This window comes from Manihot esculenta, chromosome 17 (assembly GCF_001659605.2).
Source record: "Manihot esculenta cultivar AM560-2 chromosome 17, M.esculenta_v8, whole genome shotgun sequence".
In the NCBI taxonomy this organism is placed as follows: domain Eukaryota; kingdom Viridiplantae; phylum Streptophyta; class Magnoliopsida; order Malpighiales; family Euphorbiaceae; genus Manihot; species Manihot esculenta.
This window is the reverse complement of record NC_035177.2, coordinates 10,559,475-10,581,106: the sequence shown is the minus strand read 5'-3', so window position 1 is coordinate 10,581,106 and position 21,632 is coordinate 10,559,475. Positions and strand designations below refer to the sequence as shown.

The 21,632-nt window shown below is 35.8% G+C and overlaps 1 protein-coding gene across 2 annotated transcripts in view; it reads left to right on the top strand.

Annotated features, from left to right (window-relative positions):
* LOC110605481 overlaps window positions 1-21,053 on the top strand; it is a 110,989-nt gene extending 89,936 nt beyond the window's left edge. For both annotated transcript variants that reach the window (XM_021744077.2, XM_043952484.1), the window contains 24 exons: window positions 552-714; window positions 828-1,097; window positions 1,260-1,451; window positions 6,018-6,060; window positions 6,545-6,669; window positions 6,792-7,253; window positions 7,883-8,650; window positions 8,759-8,832; window positions 8,934-9,285; window positions 9,369-9,467; window positions 9,544-9,699; window positions 10,608-10,789; window positions 10,870-11,388; window positions 11,951-12,128; window positions 12,222-12,358; window positions 16,346-16,472; window positions 17,383-17,604; window positions 17,684-18,043; window positions 19,066-19,224; window positions 19,348-19,632; window positions 19,768-19,983; window positions 20,100-20,152; window positions 20,296-20,404; window positions 20,526-21,053. In XM_021744077.2, the coding sequence (XP_021599769.1) occupies window positions 552-714; window positions 828-1,097; window positions 1,260-1,451; window positions 6,018-6,060; window positions 6,545-6,669; window positions 6,792-7,253; window positions 7,883-8,650; window positions 8,759-8,832; window positions 8,934-9,285; window positions 9,369-9,467; window positions 9,544-9,699; window positions 10,608-10,789; window positions 10,870-11,388; window positions 11,951-12,128; window positions 12,222-12,358; window positions 16,346-16,472; window positions 17,383-17,604; window positions 17,684-18,043; window positions 19,066-19,224; window positions 19,348-19,632; window positions 19,768-19,983; window positions 20,100-20,152; window positions 20,296-20,404; window positions 20,526-20,861 (5,587 nt within the window). In that variant the 3' untranslated portion in view covers window positions 20,862-21,053. The remainder of the gene's footprint in view (window positions 1-551; window positions 715-827; window positions 1,098-1,259; window positions 1,452-6,017; window positions 6,061-6,544; window positions 6,670-6,791; window positions 7,254-7,882; window positions 8,651-8,758; window positions 8,833-8,933; window positions 9,286-9,368; window positions 9,468-9,543; window positions 9,700-10,607; window positions 10,790-10,869; window positions 11,389-11,950; window positions 12,129-12,221; window positions 12,359-16,345; window positions 16,473-17,382; window positions 17,605-17,683; window positions 18,044-19,065; window positions 19,225-19,347; window positions 19,633-19,767; window positions 19,984-20,099; window positions 20,153-20,295; window positions 20,405-20,525) is intronic.
* Window positions 21,054-21,632: the final 579 nt, after the last annotated feature.

Genomic DNA, 21,632 nt, shown 5'->3' with positions numbered 1-21,632 from the left:
TTATTGTAAATTTCCTAATTTAGGTCGATTCTTTGTGTATAAATACTCAAATCTTGTAAAGATCAAAACAATTAGAATAGAATAAAAAATTTCTCTCAAAATTCTTCACTATATTAGCTATAGATTTTTAAATGTTAGGATTCCATTACCTTCATTTGTAGTATAGCTATGGTTCCAATTGCATCTTAATAGTTCCGTCTTAATGGCTGTTACAAATTTTATTCTATAACTAAATTCATTAATTGGAGGGATTAATAGAATGTGAGACAGCCAGGAGTCAATAGCAAAAGGTCAAATATGCGTTTATAGAACATTGTTATTCAAGAGTGGCAAGGAAACACCAGAAAGCTATTAAAGGCCTAAGCCTAATCCTCCAAGTTGGCCTACAACATTGGAGTCCAACATTATTAATTTTAGAGTATTGGAGCCCGACATTTTTATTATTTATTATTTCTTTAATTTTTTATTTGAGTGGGATTGGTATGGCTGGGTGTGAATTTGAGATGTGCATGTAAATGTGCAATTCTAATTTTATTTCAATTGTTCTTCAGATACCAATATGATCTCAATGCCCCAGGGGCAGCTTCACAGCTACGCTTGACCTCAACAAGGGACTTGAACTTAAATATTACTGTATCCAATGTTAATATGATTATTCAAGCATATGCAAGCTGGAATATTCTTAGTAATGTCCACGAATATTACAAAAAAAGAGTAAACTTCTGCGCTTCTTTTTTCTCTCTCACCATGGTGCTCTATCTTTATGAAATTTTGCATTTGTTAGTTTGATAAGTTCATGTCAACTAACAATCTCTTTGTTCAAACAGGAAGAATTTTCTCCAACTTATGGGGCAAACTCTGTAATCGACGTTCATCAGAAGAGAAATTATTATATTATCCCACAAAACAATCTTGGTCAGGACATTTTTATTAGGGCAACTGAAATCAGGGGACCAGCCAATATAATAAGAATGCCATCTGGGGATATGAAGCCTGTGAAAGTTCCTGTTTCAAAAAATATGTTGGACTCTCACTTAAATGGAAAACTTTGCTCAAAAGTTAGAAAAATGGTGACTGTTGTTATACTGGATGCACAGGTATGGGTAATCTTATGACAATTTACATTTCTAGCCTGTCCAAATTCTGTCTTTATAGCTAGGTTCATTTAAATGGTTGCGAAGAAATAGCAACGAAGTCATATCCTTGTGTTTGAGATGTTATTGCTAATTTCAGTGATATCTTTTATAATTGTAATGTAGTTGCCCGGAGTCGGTGGGTTGAGTTCCAATTTCTACACTGTAGCAATCCGTCTTACTCCAAACCAAGTTCTGGACAGTGAACCAGTATTTCATCAACAAAGTGCACGGACAAGTGGAAGCATATCTAACTCTTCCTCTGAAGTCGAATTGGTCAACTGGAATGAAATATTTTTCTTTAAAGTTGACTCTCAGGTATGAAAGAAAATTTATGTTTTTACTAATTGCTTACGGTTTGAGACCTCTTTCTTTCCCTCTATGCACTATTGAAAATCTGATGAGCTGCTTAAGGGAATCCTTTGAACTCCTTTCTCCACTGCCCTTGCTCAAGTCTCATGAGGAGAACATTTAACTATCAAGCGATGACAGTTTAGTTTTCTTTATTTTATTCCCTTAAAGGAGAGCTATTAGGCTCAATAAAATTTGATTTCCATCCGGAAAATATTGTTAATCAATATCACTACATAAGGGAACTTCACTTTTATCAATCCTTGGTAATCTTATTATTGTCTGTTATAGGTTATAGGAATTAAATAGGTTAATATAGAAAGTAAATATTAATAGATGGATCAGTTGTTTAATCTTAGAATTGTATAATCATGAACTTGATTTTCCTTCCTGTTTAGATACTGTCTATCATGTATAAATAAGTTGTAATCTCTATTGTGAAATACAACAACAAATATTATCTTTCTATATGGTATCAGAGCCACTTTGAGTCAGATAAATTGTGCGGAGCTAGTGGACCTGCGAGGAAAGGGCTACCCGTGTGAGACGAGGTGGAGCCACCCAAGGTACTAGCGAACCACAATACCCGAGGGTCCGGTCTTGGTTTAGCAATTGTATTCAATTCAGTTGCGACGAGGACGTCGCAAATTTAGCAGGGGAGAGTGTGACGTCCACCTGCTAGCTTGTGGATTCCGTCCAATATTTGGAGACTTAGGACTCTGTTCATTTTGGATTACCATAAAGGGTAACATTTAGAGACTTAGGCCTCTGTTCATCATGTTATCCATAAAGGGTAATATTTGGAGACTTAGGACTCTGTTTATTTGGGTTACCTATAAAGGGTAACATTTAGAGACTTAGGGTTCTGTTCATCGGTTTACCCATAAAGGGTAACATTTGGAGACTTAGGGCTCTGTTCATTTGGGTTACCCATTAAAGGTAACGTTTGGACACATCGGGCACTGTTAATCGGGTATTGTTCACGGCTACTATTCACGAGTTACTGTTCACGGGTTCTGTTCTTCTAATCCTTTGTTTATTTTGATTGTTTTGGGTTGGTTATTCTTATGGCTGAAATTGATTATATATATAGCAAGTTGGGCATGTTTAACATTTATGTTCCAACTTGAGGGGAAGTGTTATGGATTATAGGAAGTAAATACGTTAATATAGAAAGTAAATATTGATAGATGGATCAATTGCTTAATCTTAGGATTGTATAATCATGGACTTGATTTTCCTTGCTGTTTAGATACTGTCTCTCATGTATAAATAAGTTGTAATCTCTATTGTGAAATACAACAACAAATATTATCATTCTACATTGTCTGGCAATCTTTCCCATCTTCATTGATTTTAAATTAAATAAAGATGCTTAATTCACAGTTTTAGTTGTTTATGTGTATGTTATCCTGGTATTCTTGCCGTTGGCATCTCTTCCCATTACAATTGCATTAATTCATTTTTATTTTTTTGTTTGTGCAGAATATGTTAATTTTATATTTGATCTGCTTTCATTATTAGAACCTGTTATCTAATTAATTGACATTGGAGTTATGAAAGCATAGTTTGGGTTGCATATGCACACATATATATATATATTTATAACCCTTGATATATCATGTTGTCAGTGGTCTATGGTAAGTCAGAACTCAAAATAAGTCGTTTTCGTTATATCCTTATTTCTTCTGTTATTTTTATTGATGAAATAGATATTTTGAGAGAATTTCAGTGTATTTATTGATAATAAGAATTCTATATGTAGTCCCTATTTATATACAAGAAACTAGATATACTAGAAACTAATTGTTAAATTTGGGCCACTAATTATAATAGGAAAATTACACAATTAATCCCTAATAATCTGGCCTTCCTATAATTATGGGGTTCCAACATTTACTTTCTAAAGTACTCCTAGGGAGCATGTTTGCTTGTTCTAATGAGCTTGATAGTTGATACGCTTCTGTTGATATTTGTAGAAGGATAATATTTGTTGTTATATCACAATAAAGATTACAACCTATTTATACATGAGAGGCAGTATCTAAACAGAAAGGAAAATCAAGTCTATAATACAATCCCTAAGATTAAGTAATTAACCCATCTATCAATATTTACTTCCTATATTAACATATTTACTTTCTATAACACTCTCCCTCAATTTGGAGCATAAATGTTAATCATGCCCAACTTGTTATATATATAATCAACTTGAGTTTCATTTAGAGCTTTAGTTAAGATATCTCCTAATTGTTCTCCAGTTCGGATATTTCCTGTTGATATTATCTTTTGTTGGACCTTTTCATGAACAAAATGACAATCAATTTCGATGTGTTTAGTCCTCTCGTGAAATACTGGATTAGAGGCAATGTGGATAGCTGCTTGATTATCACACCACAACTTAGCAGACACCGAATTTGTGAATCCAACTTCTTCTAATAGTTGACGTACCCACAAGACTTCACAAACAGCTTGTGCCATGGCTCGATATTTAGATTTAGCATTAGAACGAAAGATCACATTTTGCTTCTTACTTTTCCATGATATCAAATTGCCTCCCACAAAAATCCAATACCCAGTAGTTGACCTCCTATCAACCTTCAAGCCTGCCTAATCAACATCAGAAAAGCATTCAATATTTCAGTTCCCATGGTTACCATAGAATAGCCCTCGCCCTGGGGCCCCTTTAAGGTAACAAATAATCTATCCCAAAGCATCCCACTGGACAACAATAGGAGAGGACATAAACTGACTTACCACACTCACTGAATATGCAATATCAGGACGAGTCACCGTCAAATAATTCAGCTTGCCAACTAATCTTCTATACCTTTCAGGATCTGCAAATGGCTCACTGTCTTCTGTGATAAGTTGAAGGTTAGGGGTCATTGGGGCACTACAAGGCTTAGCTCCCAATTTTCCTGTTTCTGCTAACAAATCAAGAACATATTTTCTTTGAGACAAGAAGATGTCTTTCTTACACCGCATAACTTCGATTCCCAAGAAATATTTCAATGAACCCAAATTCTTTGTATGAAACTGTGTTTTGAGAAATTCTTTTAGGGATGTGATGTCAGCAATGTCACTTCCTGTGATAACGATATCCACATATACTACAAGCAGAATTACTCCACTATCAGAATTTTTATAAAACACTGAGTGATCACACTTACTCATCTTCATTCCAAACTGTTAGACCACCTCACTAAACTTGCCAAACCATGCTCGAGGACTCTGTTTCAAGCCAGAAAGGGATTTTCGAAGTCTACAAACCTTGCTTGACTCCCCCTGAGTAACAAAACCAGGTGGTTGCTTAATATAAACCTCCTCCTGAAGATCACCATGAAGAAAAGCATTTTTAATATCCGTTGATGCAAAGGCCAATCATGTGTAGCTGCCAAGGAAATAAACAATCGAACAGATGCGAGCTTGGCAACTAGGAAAAATGTATCAGAATAGTCAACTCCATAAGTTTGTGCATAACCTTTGGCCACTAAACGGGCCTTGAGGCGAGCAACAGATCCATCAGGATTTACTTTCACAACAAACACCCATTTGCATCCAATAGCCCGCTTTTCTGGGGCAAGGACATCAACTCCCAAGTACCATTAGTGTCAAGGGCCATCATTTCCTCTTCCATTGCAGCATGCCAATGAGGATGGGACAAAGCCTCAATAACAGTTTTGGAAACTGAAATAGAATTTAAAGCAGTGGCACAAGCTGAAATAGGATAAGTGCAAGTACGTTTACCTTTGCGAAGAACAATTGGCAAATCCAAATCAGACAGTGAAGGATCAGTGGGAGCAGGATCTGTCAACGAAAAAGCGGGTAGTGGAGCGGAGTCAGAGTCCTCTAAGCGTCTGGAATACACATGAAAGATGGGAAGGCGACCTGGCACATGAGCGAAAGGTGTAGGAGTAGTCTAAGGAGACAGAGAGCGAACAGTGATGGTGAGATCCAAATGTTACCCTTTATGGATAACCCAAATGAACAGAGTTCTAAGTCTCCCAAAAAAATTTTTAAAACTTGACGACAAAGAAAAAAAAAGAAAATTAAATCTCTACAAGAAAGGCTCTGATACCATGTAGAAAGATAATACTTGTTGTTGTATCACAATAAAGATTACAACCTATTTATACATGAGAGACAGTATCTAAATAGGAAGGAAAATCAAGCCTATGATTATACAATCCCTAAGATTAAGTAACTAACCCATCTATCAATATTTACTTTCTATATTAACATATTTACTTCCTATAATCTATAACAATATCCAATTGCATATTGTTTATTATGAGTTGGAATTCATAGGCCACAGCAAAGTTTGTAGACTTCGAAAATCCCATGATGTTATTTCCTGAAACATTGCCGAGAACACTTTCCTCCCTCCTGTTTTGTTTGAGACTAGCACCAACATGTTATTGTTGTGTGGGAAACAGTGTATATTTTCTTTTTTACATGGTTGCTTTTTGCTAGTAATTTATTGCCTATATACTTTGTTATTTTTACTTTCTAATTGCCAAAATTTTGCAGGATAATTTCTTGTTGGAACTGATTGTGACTGATATGGGAAAAGGTATTTGTTTGTTTGTTTCGTGGTAGTTAGCAATGTAATCTCATTGAGGTCATTTGTTGGTACAATAGTAAAGTGTTATGAGTTGCAAACAGAAGGGTATGAATTCAAAATTTGAGAGTAGCTACTTCATGAAAAAATGTTGAAGGGTAGAATTGTCCATAAGTTTTGCCTCAAATGGCTTGCTTTTGGTGGAACCATATCCCGGTTGTTGCCCTTTTAGTTGGTGATATATTTTGTTAGTAGCTGTTGCCTGGTGTAATGATAAATGGCTTGAGTAGCCACTTCAGGCATAAATTCTGGAAAGGAAGGAGTATGCCTAATTCTCCCTTCTAGAACATAAAGGGACATTGGATTAGCTAATGATGTACTGTTGCGTAGGTTTCTGTGAAAACTAGCAAATACATATCAAGTAAAAGAGAGGGAGAGATTGTGAATAAGCATAAATCAGACTTCTTGATTGTTGATCTCATTTTTCATTCTGCAGGTGATCCAGTTGGATTTTTTTCAGCTCCTCTGAATCAGATTGCAGGAAATATCCAAGAAAATCTAAATTGGTGTGACTATCTGAATTACTTGACCTGGATAGACCTATCCCCTGCAAAATATCTGGTGATGTGATCTTTCCACCTTAGTCTGACGATGTTGCAGCTAACTATTTGACCCGTTTTTCTTGTGATTATCCATTGTGCTGTCCATAAAACACAATTGTAATCTTAGCTATTTGCATGCAGACCACACATCTTGGAGATAAACATAAGTCATCCCGGAGAATAAGATGTGCTGTACTCTTGTCACCTGGATCTGACAGTGAGGATAGAAATGATGTTTCTAATGATCGCAGTAAATCTGGATTTATTCAGATCAGTCCCAGCATGCAAGGACCTTGGACAACTGTGAGACTAAACTATGCTGCACCTGCTGCTTGTTGGCGACTAGGAAATGATGTTGTTGCCAGTGAAGTCAGTGTGAAGGATGGCAATAGATATGTAAACATAAGGTCTCTGGTTTCTGTATATAATAATACAGATTTTATGCTTGATTTGCATCTTGTATCCAGTGATTCCAGAACACCCAAGGATTTACAGAGTGATGATGGAGCTGAAACAGATGAGTTCTTGGAAACTGAAATCTACAGCCCAACAGTTGGATGGGTCAGCTACTCAAATTACTTAGAACGTGAAGGTTTCCATGAGGTGAGTGATATATATATATGTACAAGGGTTCTCATAATATATACTTTGTTTGTACTGTTCCAAAATTGACATTTTCACTCCTTGCAGTATGCTAGTTATTGATTATGATGAATTTTTCATTGCACTTCACCCAAATGTTCTAGTGAACACAGTTGGCCCTTAAAATTTTAAAATTTAATTTCTTTGAGTCCCTTAAAAATTTTGCATTTTTGGCACCACTTTTTGTAGCTTCCATTCTATGGTTAACGTGAATACTAATGACTTTTTGTAATTTATTGTTTTTCTATCTTATGTCGGTTCGTTATGACAGTCACTTGCCACCAATTCATTGTCCTTTCAGTTGACCATTGTGATTAAAAAATTTATAAATGCATCAATACTGAAGTTCACTTGTTTTGGAATTTAAACTCTCACTGAAAATGCTTACCACCAATCCATTGTCTTTTCAGTTGACCATTGTGATTAAAAAATTTACAAATGCATCAATACTGAAGTCCACTTGTTTTGGAATTTTTACCCTCACTGAAAAACCTTTGAGATTTTGAACCTTGTATTTTGTCGTATTTAACTGTAGTCTGATAACTGATATTTGTTTGTTACATTATTTCTAACATCTGTTGATCATTCAGGCTTCTTTTGGAGGTCAGTTACCATCAGGATGGGAATGGATTGATGATTGGCATTTAGATACACCATCTGTCAATACTGAGGGTTGGGTTTATTCTCCAGATGTTGAAAGCCTAAAGTGGCCCGAGTCGTTTGATCCTCTAAAGTTTGTGAATCATGCAAGGCAAAGGAGATGGATCAGGAATAGGAGGCAAATTTCAGGGGGAGTAAAGCAAGAGATATCCATTGAGCCATTGAAACCTGGAGAGACTGTACCTCTTCCTTTATCAGGCTTGACACATTCTGGAATGTATGTCTTGCAGTTTAGACCTTCAAGAGCTAGTACTCATGATGAATATTCCTGGAGTTCTGTAGTGGATAGGCCTGATCGAACCTTGCAATATGGCATGCTGAGAGGTTCTGAAATATGTGTATCAACTCTTACAGAGTCGGATGAACTTTTATACTGCACCCAGATAACTGGCACCTCGTCAAATAGTTCTCATCGATTGTGGTTTTGTGTAAGCATACAAGCCACAGAGATTGCAAAAGACATTCATTCTGATCCTATTCAGGACTGGACTCTTGTGGTCAAATCCCCGTTATCTATCAGCAATTATCTTCCATTTGCAGCTGAATACTCTGTTCTTGAAATGCAAGTGAGTGGTCATTTTGTTGCATGTGCTAGGGGAATATTTGCTCCAGGAAAAACTGTGAAGATTCACACAGCTGACATAGGAAAGCCTCTATTCTTTTCACTTGTTCCACAGAGAGGGTGGCTGCCAATTCAGGTAAGATTTCAGAAGTTATCTGGTCTTGTCCATCTATGCTTATAACATTATATGTTTGCATCAAGTACTTGTTATTTCCTCTGCTGCTAAATTCTTATTTCATTACAGGATGCTGTTCTTATATCTCATCCTAGTGGGTTTCCATCTAAAACAATAAGCTTAAGGAGTTCAGTTTCTGGAAGGTTCTGATACACAACATGCAATTTTTATTTTCAAAATTTTGTCAATAGATAGAAGTGCATATCTTTTGTTGTCTGATGACTCTAAATCATCAAATTTTCAGGATTGTTCAACTTATCCTCGAACAAAGTTATGGCAAGGAGCAGCCGCTGCTTGCAAAAGTCATTAGAGTCTACGCCCCTTATTGGTTTTCAATTGTTAGCTGCCCTCCACTTACATATAGGCTTATAGATCTGACACAGAAAAAACATGCACGGAAGATAGCTATGCCATTTGAATCCAAAAAGAGCAACGAAGTAATTCTGGGGGAAATAACTGAAGAGGAAATATATGAAGGTTGTACAATTGCTTCAGCTTTGAACTTCAATTTTTTGGGCATTTCAGTATCAATTGCTCAACCTGGTGAGGACCAGCACCATGGGCCTGTTACAGATCTTTCTCCCCTTGGTGACATGGTAATGTCATTTTAATTATTTAACAAGCCATCATTCTCATTAAAAAGGGTATCTTTGTTAAATTCTCGTCCTTCTGTTGTCAGGATGGATCCTTGGATCTTTATGCTTATGATGCCAATGGTAACTGCATGAAGCTTTTTATTTCCACAAAGCCATGTCTCTACCAATCTGTCCCAACAAAGGTAGTGATAGGATTTAATTACTTTAAAAAAAAAATTGCCAAATTGTGAGGTGCTTATCTCAATATTCTTTTCTTAGGTAATTTCTGTACGGCCATTCATGACATTTACCAACAGACTTGGTCAAGATATATCTATCAAGTTGAACACTGGAGATGAACCAAAGGTTCTTCTTGCATTTGATTCAAGAGTCTCCTTTGTACATTGCAGAGCAGATGGAGCTGATCAACTCCAGGTTAGCAGACTGAATGCACTTCTTAAATCAAACTTGGTTTCTAGATATGTACCTTTGTCCTAATCTTACTGATTTTTTTTCCATTTTGTTCCAAGATATTTTAAATCAATTTCAGTTATTGCCATTTTAAAACCTTGATATTTGTCGAGAACAATTAAAAACCTTGCAAAAAGCGTGAGTCTTTTATCTAATCTGAAATAGGAAAAGCAAAAATATGCTTAATCCTACAATCTTAGGTGCAAAAAATTACAGAATATGCTCTATATGTGCATTGTCAGTGTCACTTTCACCCATTTTAATTTGTTGAAGAGCAAATCGAACTGAAGTGTCCTATTTTTAGGAACCTAAAGTTAGCATAAGTGGTTGAAGGACAAAAACAAATATAATCAAAACTGATGAAACAATTTTATAGTAGTGCTGTACATCTCATTCCTTCAACATAATTCATTATTATGCATTGGCAAAGAGGTTCCAGACTCCAGTACCTCTAACCATTTTAAAATTACTGTGTCTGCAGTCTGCAACCAGGGTTAATTTGGTTTGAAAAATCTGTTACCAAAAGCAGAATACAACAGACAAGTGTTGGTAACTTAATATCGTGTAGGGGGCCAAATCTAAGAGTAGTTGGCATCAAAGTTATTTAATATTTTTGACACTAATTCAAGAGTAGTTGACATCATAATGAATAATTATAACAATGTAATCTATTTCGTATATGTTATATTCCAGTTTAATAAAAATGCTGCAAAGAATATCTGATACTGATAAATTTAGCTTTCCTACAAAGAGGGGATAATATGCAAACCAAGTACCATGAATTAATTTGCAATAGGTATAGTGCACTTAACTCTCTTACCTTTTTTTGTCAAGTGACATTTAATTTTCTTTTTTCTTTCCTTGTGTTTCAGGTCCGCTTAGAAGATACAGAATGGTCATACCCTGTTAAAATTACAAAAGAGGACACCTTCTTTCTTGTTTTAAGGAGATCAAATGGTACACGAAAAATTTTAAGGACGGAAGTACGGGGATTTGAAGAAGGATCACGCTTTATAGTCGTGTTCCGCTGTGGGTCAACTGATGGTCCTATCAGGTACCTTTATTTCACATCTATAAATACCAGTACGTACTTCACTCTGCATAGTGATTAACCTGCCAATCTTTTATAAAAAGGATTGAGAACAGAACAAGTAGCAAGACTATAAGCATTCGTCAGTCAGGATTTGATGATGATGCATGGTTTGTATTGGTACCCTTGTCGACAACAAATTTTTCGTGGGAAGATCCATATGGCCAAAAATTCATTGATGTGAAGATAGATAGTGATGGTAGAATTAGTATTTTGAAATTTGATTTGGAAAGGACTGGGATATCTTCAGCACAGGATGGTGGTGAAACAAGATTACAATTCTATGTCACAGAAATGGGAGATATCAAAGTTGCTAGGTTTACTGATAACAGGGGTTCAATTTCACATGGGGAAAGCACATCTGTGACACCTTCTGGTTATTGGGGAGATTCTCACAGGCAGAATGAGATACTCAATGAAACCACACCTCTAGAACTTATAGTTGAGCTGGGAGTGGTTGGAATTTCTGTTGTGGATCACAGACCAAAAGAGCTCTGTTACTTGTACTTGGAAAGGGTTCTTGTATCATACTCTACTGGCTATGATGGTGGGAAAACAAGCAGGTATGGCTACTTATGTTCAAATAACTTTATGCCATCCTTTAACATGGGGGTGCTATATTTATATCAATCCTTTTTGAAATCATGATTGAGGGAAAAAGGTATAAGAAAGATTTTCAATATTGCTTTTTAAATTTCCTTAAACCATCAACCATACCTTTGTAATTACAATATCTATCTACAAATTAATATAATCTTTCTTGCAAAATATGTTATAAAATTATCTGGCCTTGTAGATAGGGAGCACGATCTTGTCTTCACCGGAGGACATACATAACACATAAAAACTGGCATTAAGTTGTTTAGGTTGTGTCCTGGCTGGAAGCCTCAGATACGTAAGTTAGAGGTGTCCATTGAGTGTGAGAGAATTGAGAAGAGAAAAGGTTAGAGAGACAATAGAGAAGGGTAAATGAACCTCCCCCCCACCCACCAAAAAAAAAAAAAAAAATCCTTGCGCCTTCCCTTGCCTATAAACCTATTTATAGAGAGGGCAATATGTGTTCCTTATTTTATTTAAAATAATGATTCAGGTTCAGGAATTGAGTGTTTGCTTTTGTTGTGCCAGGTTCAAGATCATACTTGGTTATTTGCAGCTTGACAATCAACTTCCCTTAAGCTTGATGCCAGTGCTGTTGGCACCTGAACAGACCGCTGATATACATCATCCAGTTTTTAAGATGACTATTACAAAACACAATGAGAACACTGATGGCATCCAAGTCTACCCATATGTATACATACGGGTAAAGCTGATTAGTATATTACTTGAATTGTATAGTGTTTTGTGCTTACACAACACATGCTCACATTAGGGAAATCTATGTTTGAGATTGTAGGTTACTGAGAAGGTTTGGAGGCTTAATATCCATGAACCTATTATCTGGGCATTTGTGGATTTCTACAACAAACTTCAGCTTGATCATGTCCCCCAAAGTTCTAGTGTCACGCAAGTTGATCCTGAGATACGTGTAGAGTAAGATCCTCATTTTCTAATGCATATATGATTATGATCATGATCACATCTGTGGAGCAAGATTGATTCTGTTATGCTTGATGGCCTAAAATTGGGGTTAAAGGTTGCCTAGGAATCTGCCTTGCCTTGTTGCAACTTCCAACTTTTGTATTTTTACCTTCTTGATTGCTGTTGTATCTCATAAAGTAGTGGCCTGTCTAGGTTTTCATTGAAGCTAGAAATGTAGCATTACTGTGTACTTCGAATTAGGGTTGAGAAATGGTTCTTTGATCGGAAAATTTGGTGGAAAGCATTAGCTGTGTTTTACATGGTTTGACTTGCATTTTCCTGATTTGGTAATTTAGTCCCCTTCTTTTGGATCTCCATCTCATGCAAACAAGATGAGCATTTATTTTCTGGCAAATCAATGGAAATTTACAGGCTATTTAGCATCCATCTAAGGATTTTTCAAATAGATGTTTCTTGAAGAATTATAGAGTATAAAAGACTCTTTCTTTCTTGTATATTGAAGTGAGAAAATTACAAGTATTTATATATGTTCTCTATCCCAAAAAAGAAACACACAATCTCAATATTTTACAGAAATTAAGCTAATCAAATCAAACAAATCATGCTGAAATTACGCTGAATAGACCTACAATCTTGCTCTAGTCAACACTCCCCCTCAAATTAGTGCAAAGTTGGTGCAAAGATATTAGTATATTACACATGCCCAACTTACAAATTAAAGTGTGAAAGGTTCTGTTGCTAAGACCTTTGGTAAGTACATCAGCTAACTGTGTATCAAATATCACATGTAGTATACTCAAGCAACCATGTTTGGAGGTGGATCTCCTGTCATCAAGAGATCGTGCCCAATCTGCATCTGTAAAAGCTTCAACTCGGAGGTGACCATGTTTGGAGTAAAGAAGCCCTTTCCCTGGCGTAGACTTTAGGTATCTCAAGGTGCGAAGTACAGCCTGCATATGAGTCTCGTGAGGGTCATGCATGAATTGGCTGACTAAGCTAACAACATAGGCTATATCCGGTCGAGTGTGTGAGAGATAAATCAACCTTCCTACCAATCTCTGGTATCTTCCAATATCCACGGACTCACCAGTTCCTGCTTCCAGCTTGTCTTCCAGCTTGTGATTACTTTCAATGGGAGATTCTGCTGGTTTACACCTCATTATACCAGTTTCTTCCAAAAGATCCATAATGTACTTTATTTGGGAGATGAAAATTCTTTTTTCTGATCTAGCCACCTCGATACCTAGGAAATATTGCGGTTTTCCTAGATCTTTGATTTCAAATTCCTGAGTCAACAACCTCTTTAGTTGAGCCATTTCCTCTTTGTCATCACCTGTCACCACTATATCATCAACATACACAATAAGAAGGATGATCTTACCCTTGTGATGTTTGATAAACAGAGTGTGATCAGCATTGCTTTGTTGGTAACCAAAGGACATCATGGCTCTGCTAAACCTGTCAAACCAAGCTCTAGGAGATTGTTTTAGCCCATACAAAGCCTTTTTTAACCTGCATACCTTTCTTTGTGTCTTCTCATCAGCGAACTAGGAGGAATTTCCATAAACACTTCTTCCTCTAAATCTCCATGAAGGAAAGCATTCTTCACATCAAACTATTGCAAGTCCCAGTCTAAGTTGGTTGCGCAAGATAACAGAACTCTGATTGAGTTCATTTTTGCAACTGGGGCAAATGTCTCTTGGTAATCCACTCCATAAGTTTGGGTGAATCCTTTAGCAACCAATCTGGCCTTAAACCGTTCAATTGTGCCATCAGCTTTGTGTTTCATTGTGAACACCCATTTACAACTAACGAGTTTCTTTCCAAGTGGGAGAGTGACAAACTCTCATGTCTCATTTTTAGCCAATGATTTCATCTCTTCAATCATTGCTCCCTTCCATTTAGGATCTGCAAAAGCTTTCTTCCAATCCTAGAAAAGGCTCTGATGCCATGAAGAATTTTGGAAAATTTTAGAGTATTCTTGTATTTCACTCTTAATCTTTACAATTGGTCTACATGACTATTTATATATAAAGAATTATATCTAAACAGGAAGCAAATAATCAAATAATAATTACAGAGATAATTAAGGATCATAATCAAATCAAATCATATCCCTAGAATCAGCTAGGATCAGTAAATAAGTCAACGCCATCCTCTTCTCGTTTCGTAAGTCTTAAAAAATACAACGAGTGGGATAAAATTCCACTTCACAATTAAGAGAATTAGTGAGAGCACTAATAGATAACAAATTAACAGAAAAACTGAGTACATGAGGAACGTAGGAGAGAGATATTTAGAGTACAATTAACAGAACCTGTACCAACTATAAAAGCATAGGAGCCATTAGCTATTCAAACATGATCTTGTCTTAGACATGGAGGGTAGGTAAGAAAAAGTTTGAAAGAGCTTGTCATATGTTTATTTGCTCTAGAGTCTATAACCCATTCACAAAAATTAATTTTAACAAGAGAGGCAATACAGACTTTGACCAAGACAAGAGGGTAGAGAGAGCAGTGGTAGTGGCTATCTCTCCAAAAGATTTCAGTGGAGACTAGAGATCCATTACAAGGAAAAACAAGGTAGATGCAGTCGGGATCTGATGAGAAGGTGACCGGAAAAAAAATCAGCAGAAAAAGGTGACCGATAGAGGCAAAACGCGCTTCATGCCCTAGCGCGTGAACAGTGCCTGAAATTTTTGAATCAAAGCGTGGGATCATGCGCAGTGGTGGACGGTGGCAAACTTCTGGGAAGGGGCCGATCAGCGTCTAGGCTACCTCCTGGGGTGGGGTGTCATGAGAAAGACACTATAGCGCCAACTCTTGAGTTTTGCTGAAAAAACGAGAGTAAAAAATAAAATAGAAATACCTGGAAGGGAGAGTACTCACCTCCACAAAGTGAGCATTGGCTATGATATCATGAAGAATCATAGAGTATGAAAGACTCTTTCTTTCTTTTATATTGAAGTGAGAAAATTACAAGTATTTATATGTGTTCTCTAGCCCAAAAAGGAAACTATACTAATTACTCAATCACAATATCTTACAGAAATTAAGCTAATCAAATGAAACAAATCATGCTGAAATTATGCTGAATAGTCCTACAGTCTTGCTTTAGTCAACATCTCTAAAATCTGACCACCGAGGATTCTGTGTGCTCTTATTTTTTCTTTGCATTTAACATGATTTATATTCTATTATGGTTTCTGTTACCTCAATTTCAGATTATAGCTATATATTTTGATGATGTTGCTCTATTTGCACTTGTTATTTCACCTTGCTTTTATTGAATTGTATGAATGTTTCGAGCTCATTCAATCCTAGGAATCCTGTCAACTTTAATGTAATGTTCAATTTAATTGTTTTGACAGATTACATGATGGAAAACTTGAAAGCTTAGTATTTTGAAGAGAAGATGCGAGTCATGTTTCTTTTGTTAGACTAGTTTTCTGCAAGGAGTTCATTTGTTTCACAATTTATGAGTTTCTTTTTTTTTTTTTAAGAACAAAAAAAAATTAAAGAATTCCTCTTGCCTCTAGAGATATATCGATGCAGTACTGGAGAAGACTCAATCTAGGAACTACATACATTACAGTATTAGGAAGTTTAGAGTTCTATTATTTAGAAATTATATTAGATTAATTATTATTTTCCTAGCTTGAGCTTTTTTTTCAAGCATTACTATATACTTTTTTGTTTTTGGTTTAGTATTCCTAATTAGTTGCTGATAGGACTAGTTGAAAAACTATAAATACATATGTCTAGGTAATTCATAGGGAGATCTTATTATTATGATATTATTATTGAGAACTAACAAGATATCTTCTTTATCTGAGAATTTGATTCTCTATAGAATACATTTCTCTACCAATTGAGGATATGATTCTCATCCCCTAATTCCCCTTAACTCTACTGGGTCTACTTCAGATATTTTTTTGGGATTTCAATTTGCAGATAAATTTCTTTCTCCTCTTTTCAGGTTAATAGATGTTTCGGAAATAAGGCTGAAGGTGTCGCTAGAGACAGCGCCAGCTCAGAGACCTCATGGGGTTCTAGGCGTATGGAGTCCCATTCTGTCTGCAGTTGGAAATGCATTCAAAATTCAGGTGACTTCAGTTAGCTATAAACTTATATTGTAAAGAAACATACTGGAAAGTTTATTCTGGTTTTCACTTAAAATTAGGACACTTCCTAAATATGGTTCCGTTTTTAGTGCAAGTGTTAAAATCCCCATTAATTTCGTAGCTGCTACAATTCCCCACATGAGATGTTATCCTAAATAATTTCGCTGTTGCTAGCACAACTAGGTGATGAACTGTTTACCTGAAGTATGCATGTGTTTTTTGGTGAAAGGTTTGCCATGGATGCTGGAGTAAAAATATGAATTGGTATTAGGTTCATTTTTTAAAAAATAAAATAAATTGAAATTATATTTGATTTTTTTTTTTAACTTGATCCTAAATATTTTTCTATAGAAAGTAAATATGTTGATATAGAAAGTAAAATATGAATAAATTTATTAGTTGCTTAATCTTAAAGGTTGCATGATCATAGACTTGATAAAGGGATTCTCTTTCTTTTCTAGATAGGTGAATATATTTTTTGATCCCATGTCTTCTGGAATTGGATTAGGTGAATATATTTGTTGACGACGTACAAACAAAATGTTGTGAACATAGTTAATGTTGCACTTTGTTCAATTTCTGTATCTGAATCCACTGCTTTTTTATTTTTTTTTTATTTTTTTTACCCAAATCGCTGTCTATAAATATGTTAATTTCTTGCAACTTAGAGGATTCTGATCTTGATAATTACAACATTTTCCTCTGCAAAAATAAAAAGAAAAAGAAAAAAAAAACACTTGGATTTGCAGTATAACATTGTGATAATGTTAATTTCTTGCAACTTAGAGGATTCTGATCTTGATAATTACAACATTTCCCTCTGCAAAAATAAAAAGAAAAAGAAAAAAAACACTTGGATTTGCGGTATAACATTGTGATCTATCTAATGTAGGTTCATTTGAGGAGGGTGATGCATAGAGACAGATTCATGCGAAGGAGTTCCATTATGCCTGCTGTTGGGAACCGCATTTGGAGAGATCTAATCCATAATCCTTTACATCTGATATTTTCTGTAGATGTACTTGGTATGACAAGTTCAACATTGGCCTCCCTTAGTAAAGGCTTTGCTGAACTTTCAACTGATGGACAGTTTCTGCAATTACGTTCTAAGCAGGTAATTTCGTTGGGTTTCTTTATTCATAGATGTTATTTGTCTAGCCCAAGGTATAAATAAAAGTTTGGCATGAGAGCAGGTGGGATCAAGGAGAATCACTGGGGTAGGTGATGGAATTATCCGAGGAACTGAAGCTCTGGCACAAGGTGTTGCCTTTGGCGTATCTGGAGTTCTGACAAAGCCAGTGGAGAGTGCTAAACAAAATGGTCTCTTAGGACTTGCTCATGGCCTTGGGCGTGCATTCTTAGGATTTATTGTACAACCAGTCAGTGGTGCGTTAGATTTTTTCTCGCTGACAGTTGATGGAATAGGTGCAAGTTGTTCCAAATGCTTAGAAGTTTTCAGTGACAAGACTACCTTCCATAGAGTTAGAAACCCTCGAGCTATTCGTGCAGATTGTATTTTGAGGGAGTACTGTGAGAAAGCAGCTGTTGGCCAGGTATGTCTGCTGTTGCTTTTAAATATGTGTGCTTTGCTTTAGAGTCTGAAATGAAAGCATATTATTTTGTTGAGTGTATATTAGCAAAATGCTTGAGTTGAACGAAACAAACATGCCTCAGGTTATTGTTAGTGTTGGTACGTATGGCTTGTGGGTGTCATAGATATTTGGCTTATTTTGGGTCTCCTCATTTTTGGTTTGAGACGATCAGAGTGGTTGAAATTTTTTTTTTTTTTTTTCTAAAAAGAAAAATCTGGTTTAAATCAGAACTAGATAGGTTCTAGTTTGGACCCATGGAGCTCATTCCAGAAACAGTCTGGTTCTAGGTCTGAACTGCACTGTGGCCGAGCTTAGTCCTATATATTTGACCTCATTCTTTCTCTCTATCTAGGTAGATCAAAAAGAGGGTGAAAATGTCTCTCTATGTATAAGTTGCAGTAGTGTAACCCGTTCGATTATTTTCAGTGTCAGAAGATTGGGGAGAGAATGTAATTATGTCCCCACATGAATGTGATTGGGTTACACAAGCTCTATGATTCCTAAGCTTAATGTGATTGGGTTACAAAAACTCTATAAATAGGTGTAGGTTTTCTATTATTTAGTAGATCTGATTATCATGATAGTTATTGACAATAAAATAATTTTCTGAGCATTTTTCCCTCTTAAATTTCCTGCATTTTTTTTCTTTCTTCTTGTTCTACATCAATTTGTTATAGGTGTTTCTGACGGTCTGCTTGTTGCATGGGATCTTGGCAAGTCTCGGCTGAATGAGCATAGTTTCAATTGGAATATTTGAATTATATGATGTGCTTGATTCTATCTTTATAATGTTAAAAAGGAAAAGTAATAAATATGTTACTTAGAGACATGCGAGTATGTGAAATTATCTTGACAAATATATTGCAAGAGATAATGTAACTCTTTCCTGTTATTAATTATCTTAAGCGGATGAAGTTTATTTCATAGGGAAAACTTGAATGCTCTTCTGATATGTTTCTTAATTTTCTTCTGTTATTTTGCAGATGATACTCTGTCTTGCAGAAGCAAGTCGACGTTTTGGCTGTACTGAAATATTTAAGGAGCCCTCAAAATATGCATGGTCCGATTATTTTGAAGAATTTTTTATTGTGCCTTACCAAAGGATTGTTTTAGTCACCAACAAAAGAGTCATGTTGCTGCAGGTTAATCATCACACATTTCAAACAATGTGTCTAGATTTTCTTTTTGAGTTGTCTTAATGTTTATTTTCCCTGCTTATATCATCCTAGTCTAACGAATTTTCTTTATTCTCTTCTCATATCTAGTGCTCGTCTCTAGACAAGATGGAAAGGAAACCTTCCAAGATCATGTGGGATGTGCCATGGGAAGAACTCATGACCCTGGAGCTGGCAAAAGCAGGCTGCCGCCAACCTTCACACTTACTCCTGCATCTCAAGAATTTTAAAAGATCTGAAAATTTTGTTCGAGTCATAAAATGCAATGTGGAGGAAGAATCAGAGAGAAGTGAACCCCAAGCTGTTAGGATTTGTTCTGTAGTGCGTAGGATGTGGAAAGCTTACCAATCTGACTTGAAAAGCTTAATTCTGAAGGTAATTGGATATCAATGTGTACATCTTTTATCTCACATGCAATTTTGATTGGATTGTCTGAGTTTATTCGATTTAATGATTTGACTATGTGATTCTGAAAGCTTATGAAAGGTTTGTCCTTGTACTCTTGCTTAGGTTCCCTCAAGTCAAAGACATGTCTACTTTTCTTGGAGTGAAGCTGATGGGGAGGAGCCACATATCCCAAGTAAAGCCATTATAGAGTCAAGAGAGCTATCTTCGTCAAGTAATGCATCTGGGGAAGGGAAATTTGTTAAACACAGTATCAACTTTTTGAAGATCTGGAGCAGTGAATATGAACCTAAAAGTCGATGCAAATTGTGTAGGAAGCAGGTGCTTTGCCATATAACAAATGATGCTTTGTTTTTGTTTCAGCAACTTTGGTATACCGGTGGCACATAGCATTGATTCATAAATCCTAATGTAAAAATCTGAAATTTTCTTTTCAGGTTCCCGGGGAGAACAGAATATGCAGCATATGGAGACCTGTTTGCCCAAACGGGTAATTATTTGTTTTTATTTGCATGAAAGTCATCGACAGAGACTTAGAAGACACTATTTGTAGCTGATTATGGAAGATTATACAATTAGTTTCAGCTTTTTTATATGCTTGATATGATTCTGATGTATATATATATATTTTAGGTACATCTCCATCGGGGATATAGCTCGTGTTGGCAGCCATCCTCCAAATGTTGCTGCTCTTTATCACGACATTGACAGATTGTTTGCACTCCCTGTGGGTTATGACTTGGTAAGAAACCTTTAATCAATTTATGAGAATATATTATAGTACAGAGGGGCGACTATTCAAGTTGATTTCAAAGCATTCATCATAGCATCAAATAGAAGCATAACCTTTACTCTTCATGCAGGTATGGAGAAATTGTCCGGATGACTACAAAAATCCCGTGTCGATTTGGCATCCAAGGGCTCCAGAGGGATTTGTGGCTCCTGGGTGCGTTGCTGTGGCTGGTTTTGAGGAGCCAGAACCCCATTTGGTACGGTGTGTAGCAGAATCACTGTTGGAGGAAACAGAATTCGAAGAGCAAAAGATATGGTCAGCTCCAGATTCATACCCATGGGCTTGTCATATTTATCAAGTGAAAAGCGATGCTCTTCACTTTGCTGCCCTAAGGCAAAAAAGAGAAGATTCTGACTGGAAGCCAGTGAGAGTTGTTGATTATCCTCACTTTCCAGCGATAGGATGAGAAATTCTATATTTTTAGCTGTGATTGGTTTGATAAATAATAGCAAACGAGCAGGTGAATTATATTTCCCAAAATATTGGGGGATGAAATAGGTTTTCGATTTTTTTTTTTATATATAAACAGAAAATTACAATCATGTATAGTGTATTATTGTGTTCATGGAAAATAATGTCATCTTTTGTTTTCTTTTTAGCTCTTTGGTAATTTTTGGTTGATTACTAATTAAAGAAACTTTGTAGAACTCATTTACTCTTAATAGTTTATTTAATTATAAATAAAATTAAAATTAAGTTCCTTTAAAGAACATAATGAACGTTGTTTATTATTATTATTATTATTATTATTATTATTATTATTATTATTATTATTTAGACATCAAATGTTTATTTGTGCAATTATGTTGCAAAGTAAATAAATCAATTTTGAGCATGTTCATGCATCACGAATGCCATGAGATATATTAGGTTGTTTGCATTAGAATTCACGACTATGTTGCATTGCATAATATGATGTTGAATAATATGATGTTGATGTGGATGAACGTTGGATGATCCATTAGCCCTCGTATGGAATGATATGATATGATGATGATACGGTATAGAAGTCCAGAAAGACCTATTCTACGTCCCTAGTACAATGTAAGAGAAAGTCTAGGAAGATCCATTCTACGTCCCTGGCACATTGAAAAGTTATGATATATTATGTAAGGAAAAGACCAGAGACCCATTCTACGTCCTGACACTATTGGATATGTAGAGGGCTATTGGTGAC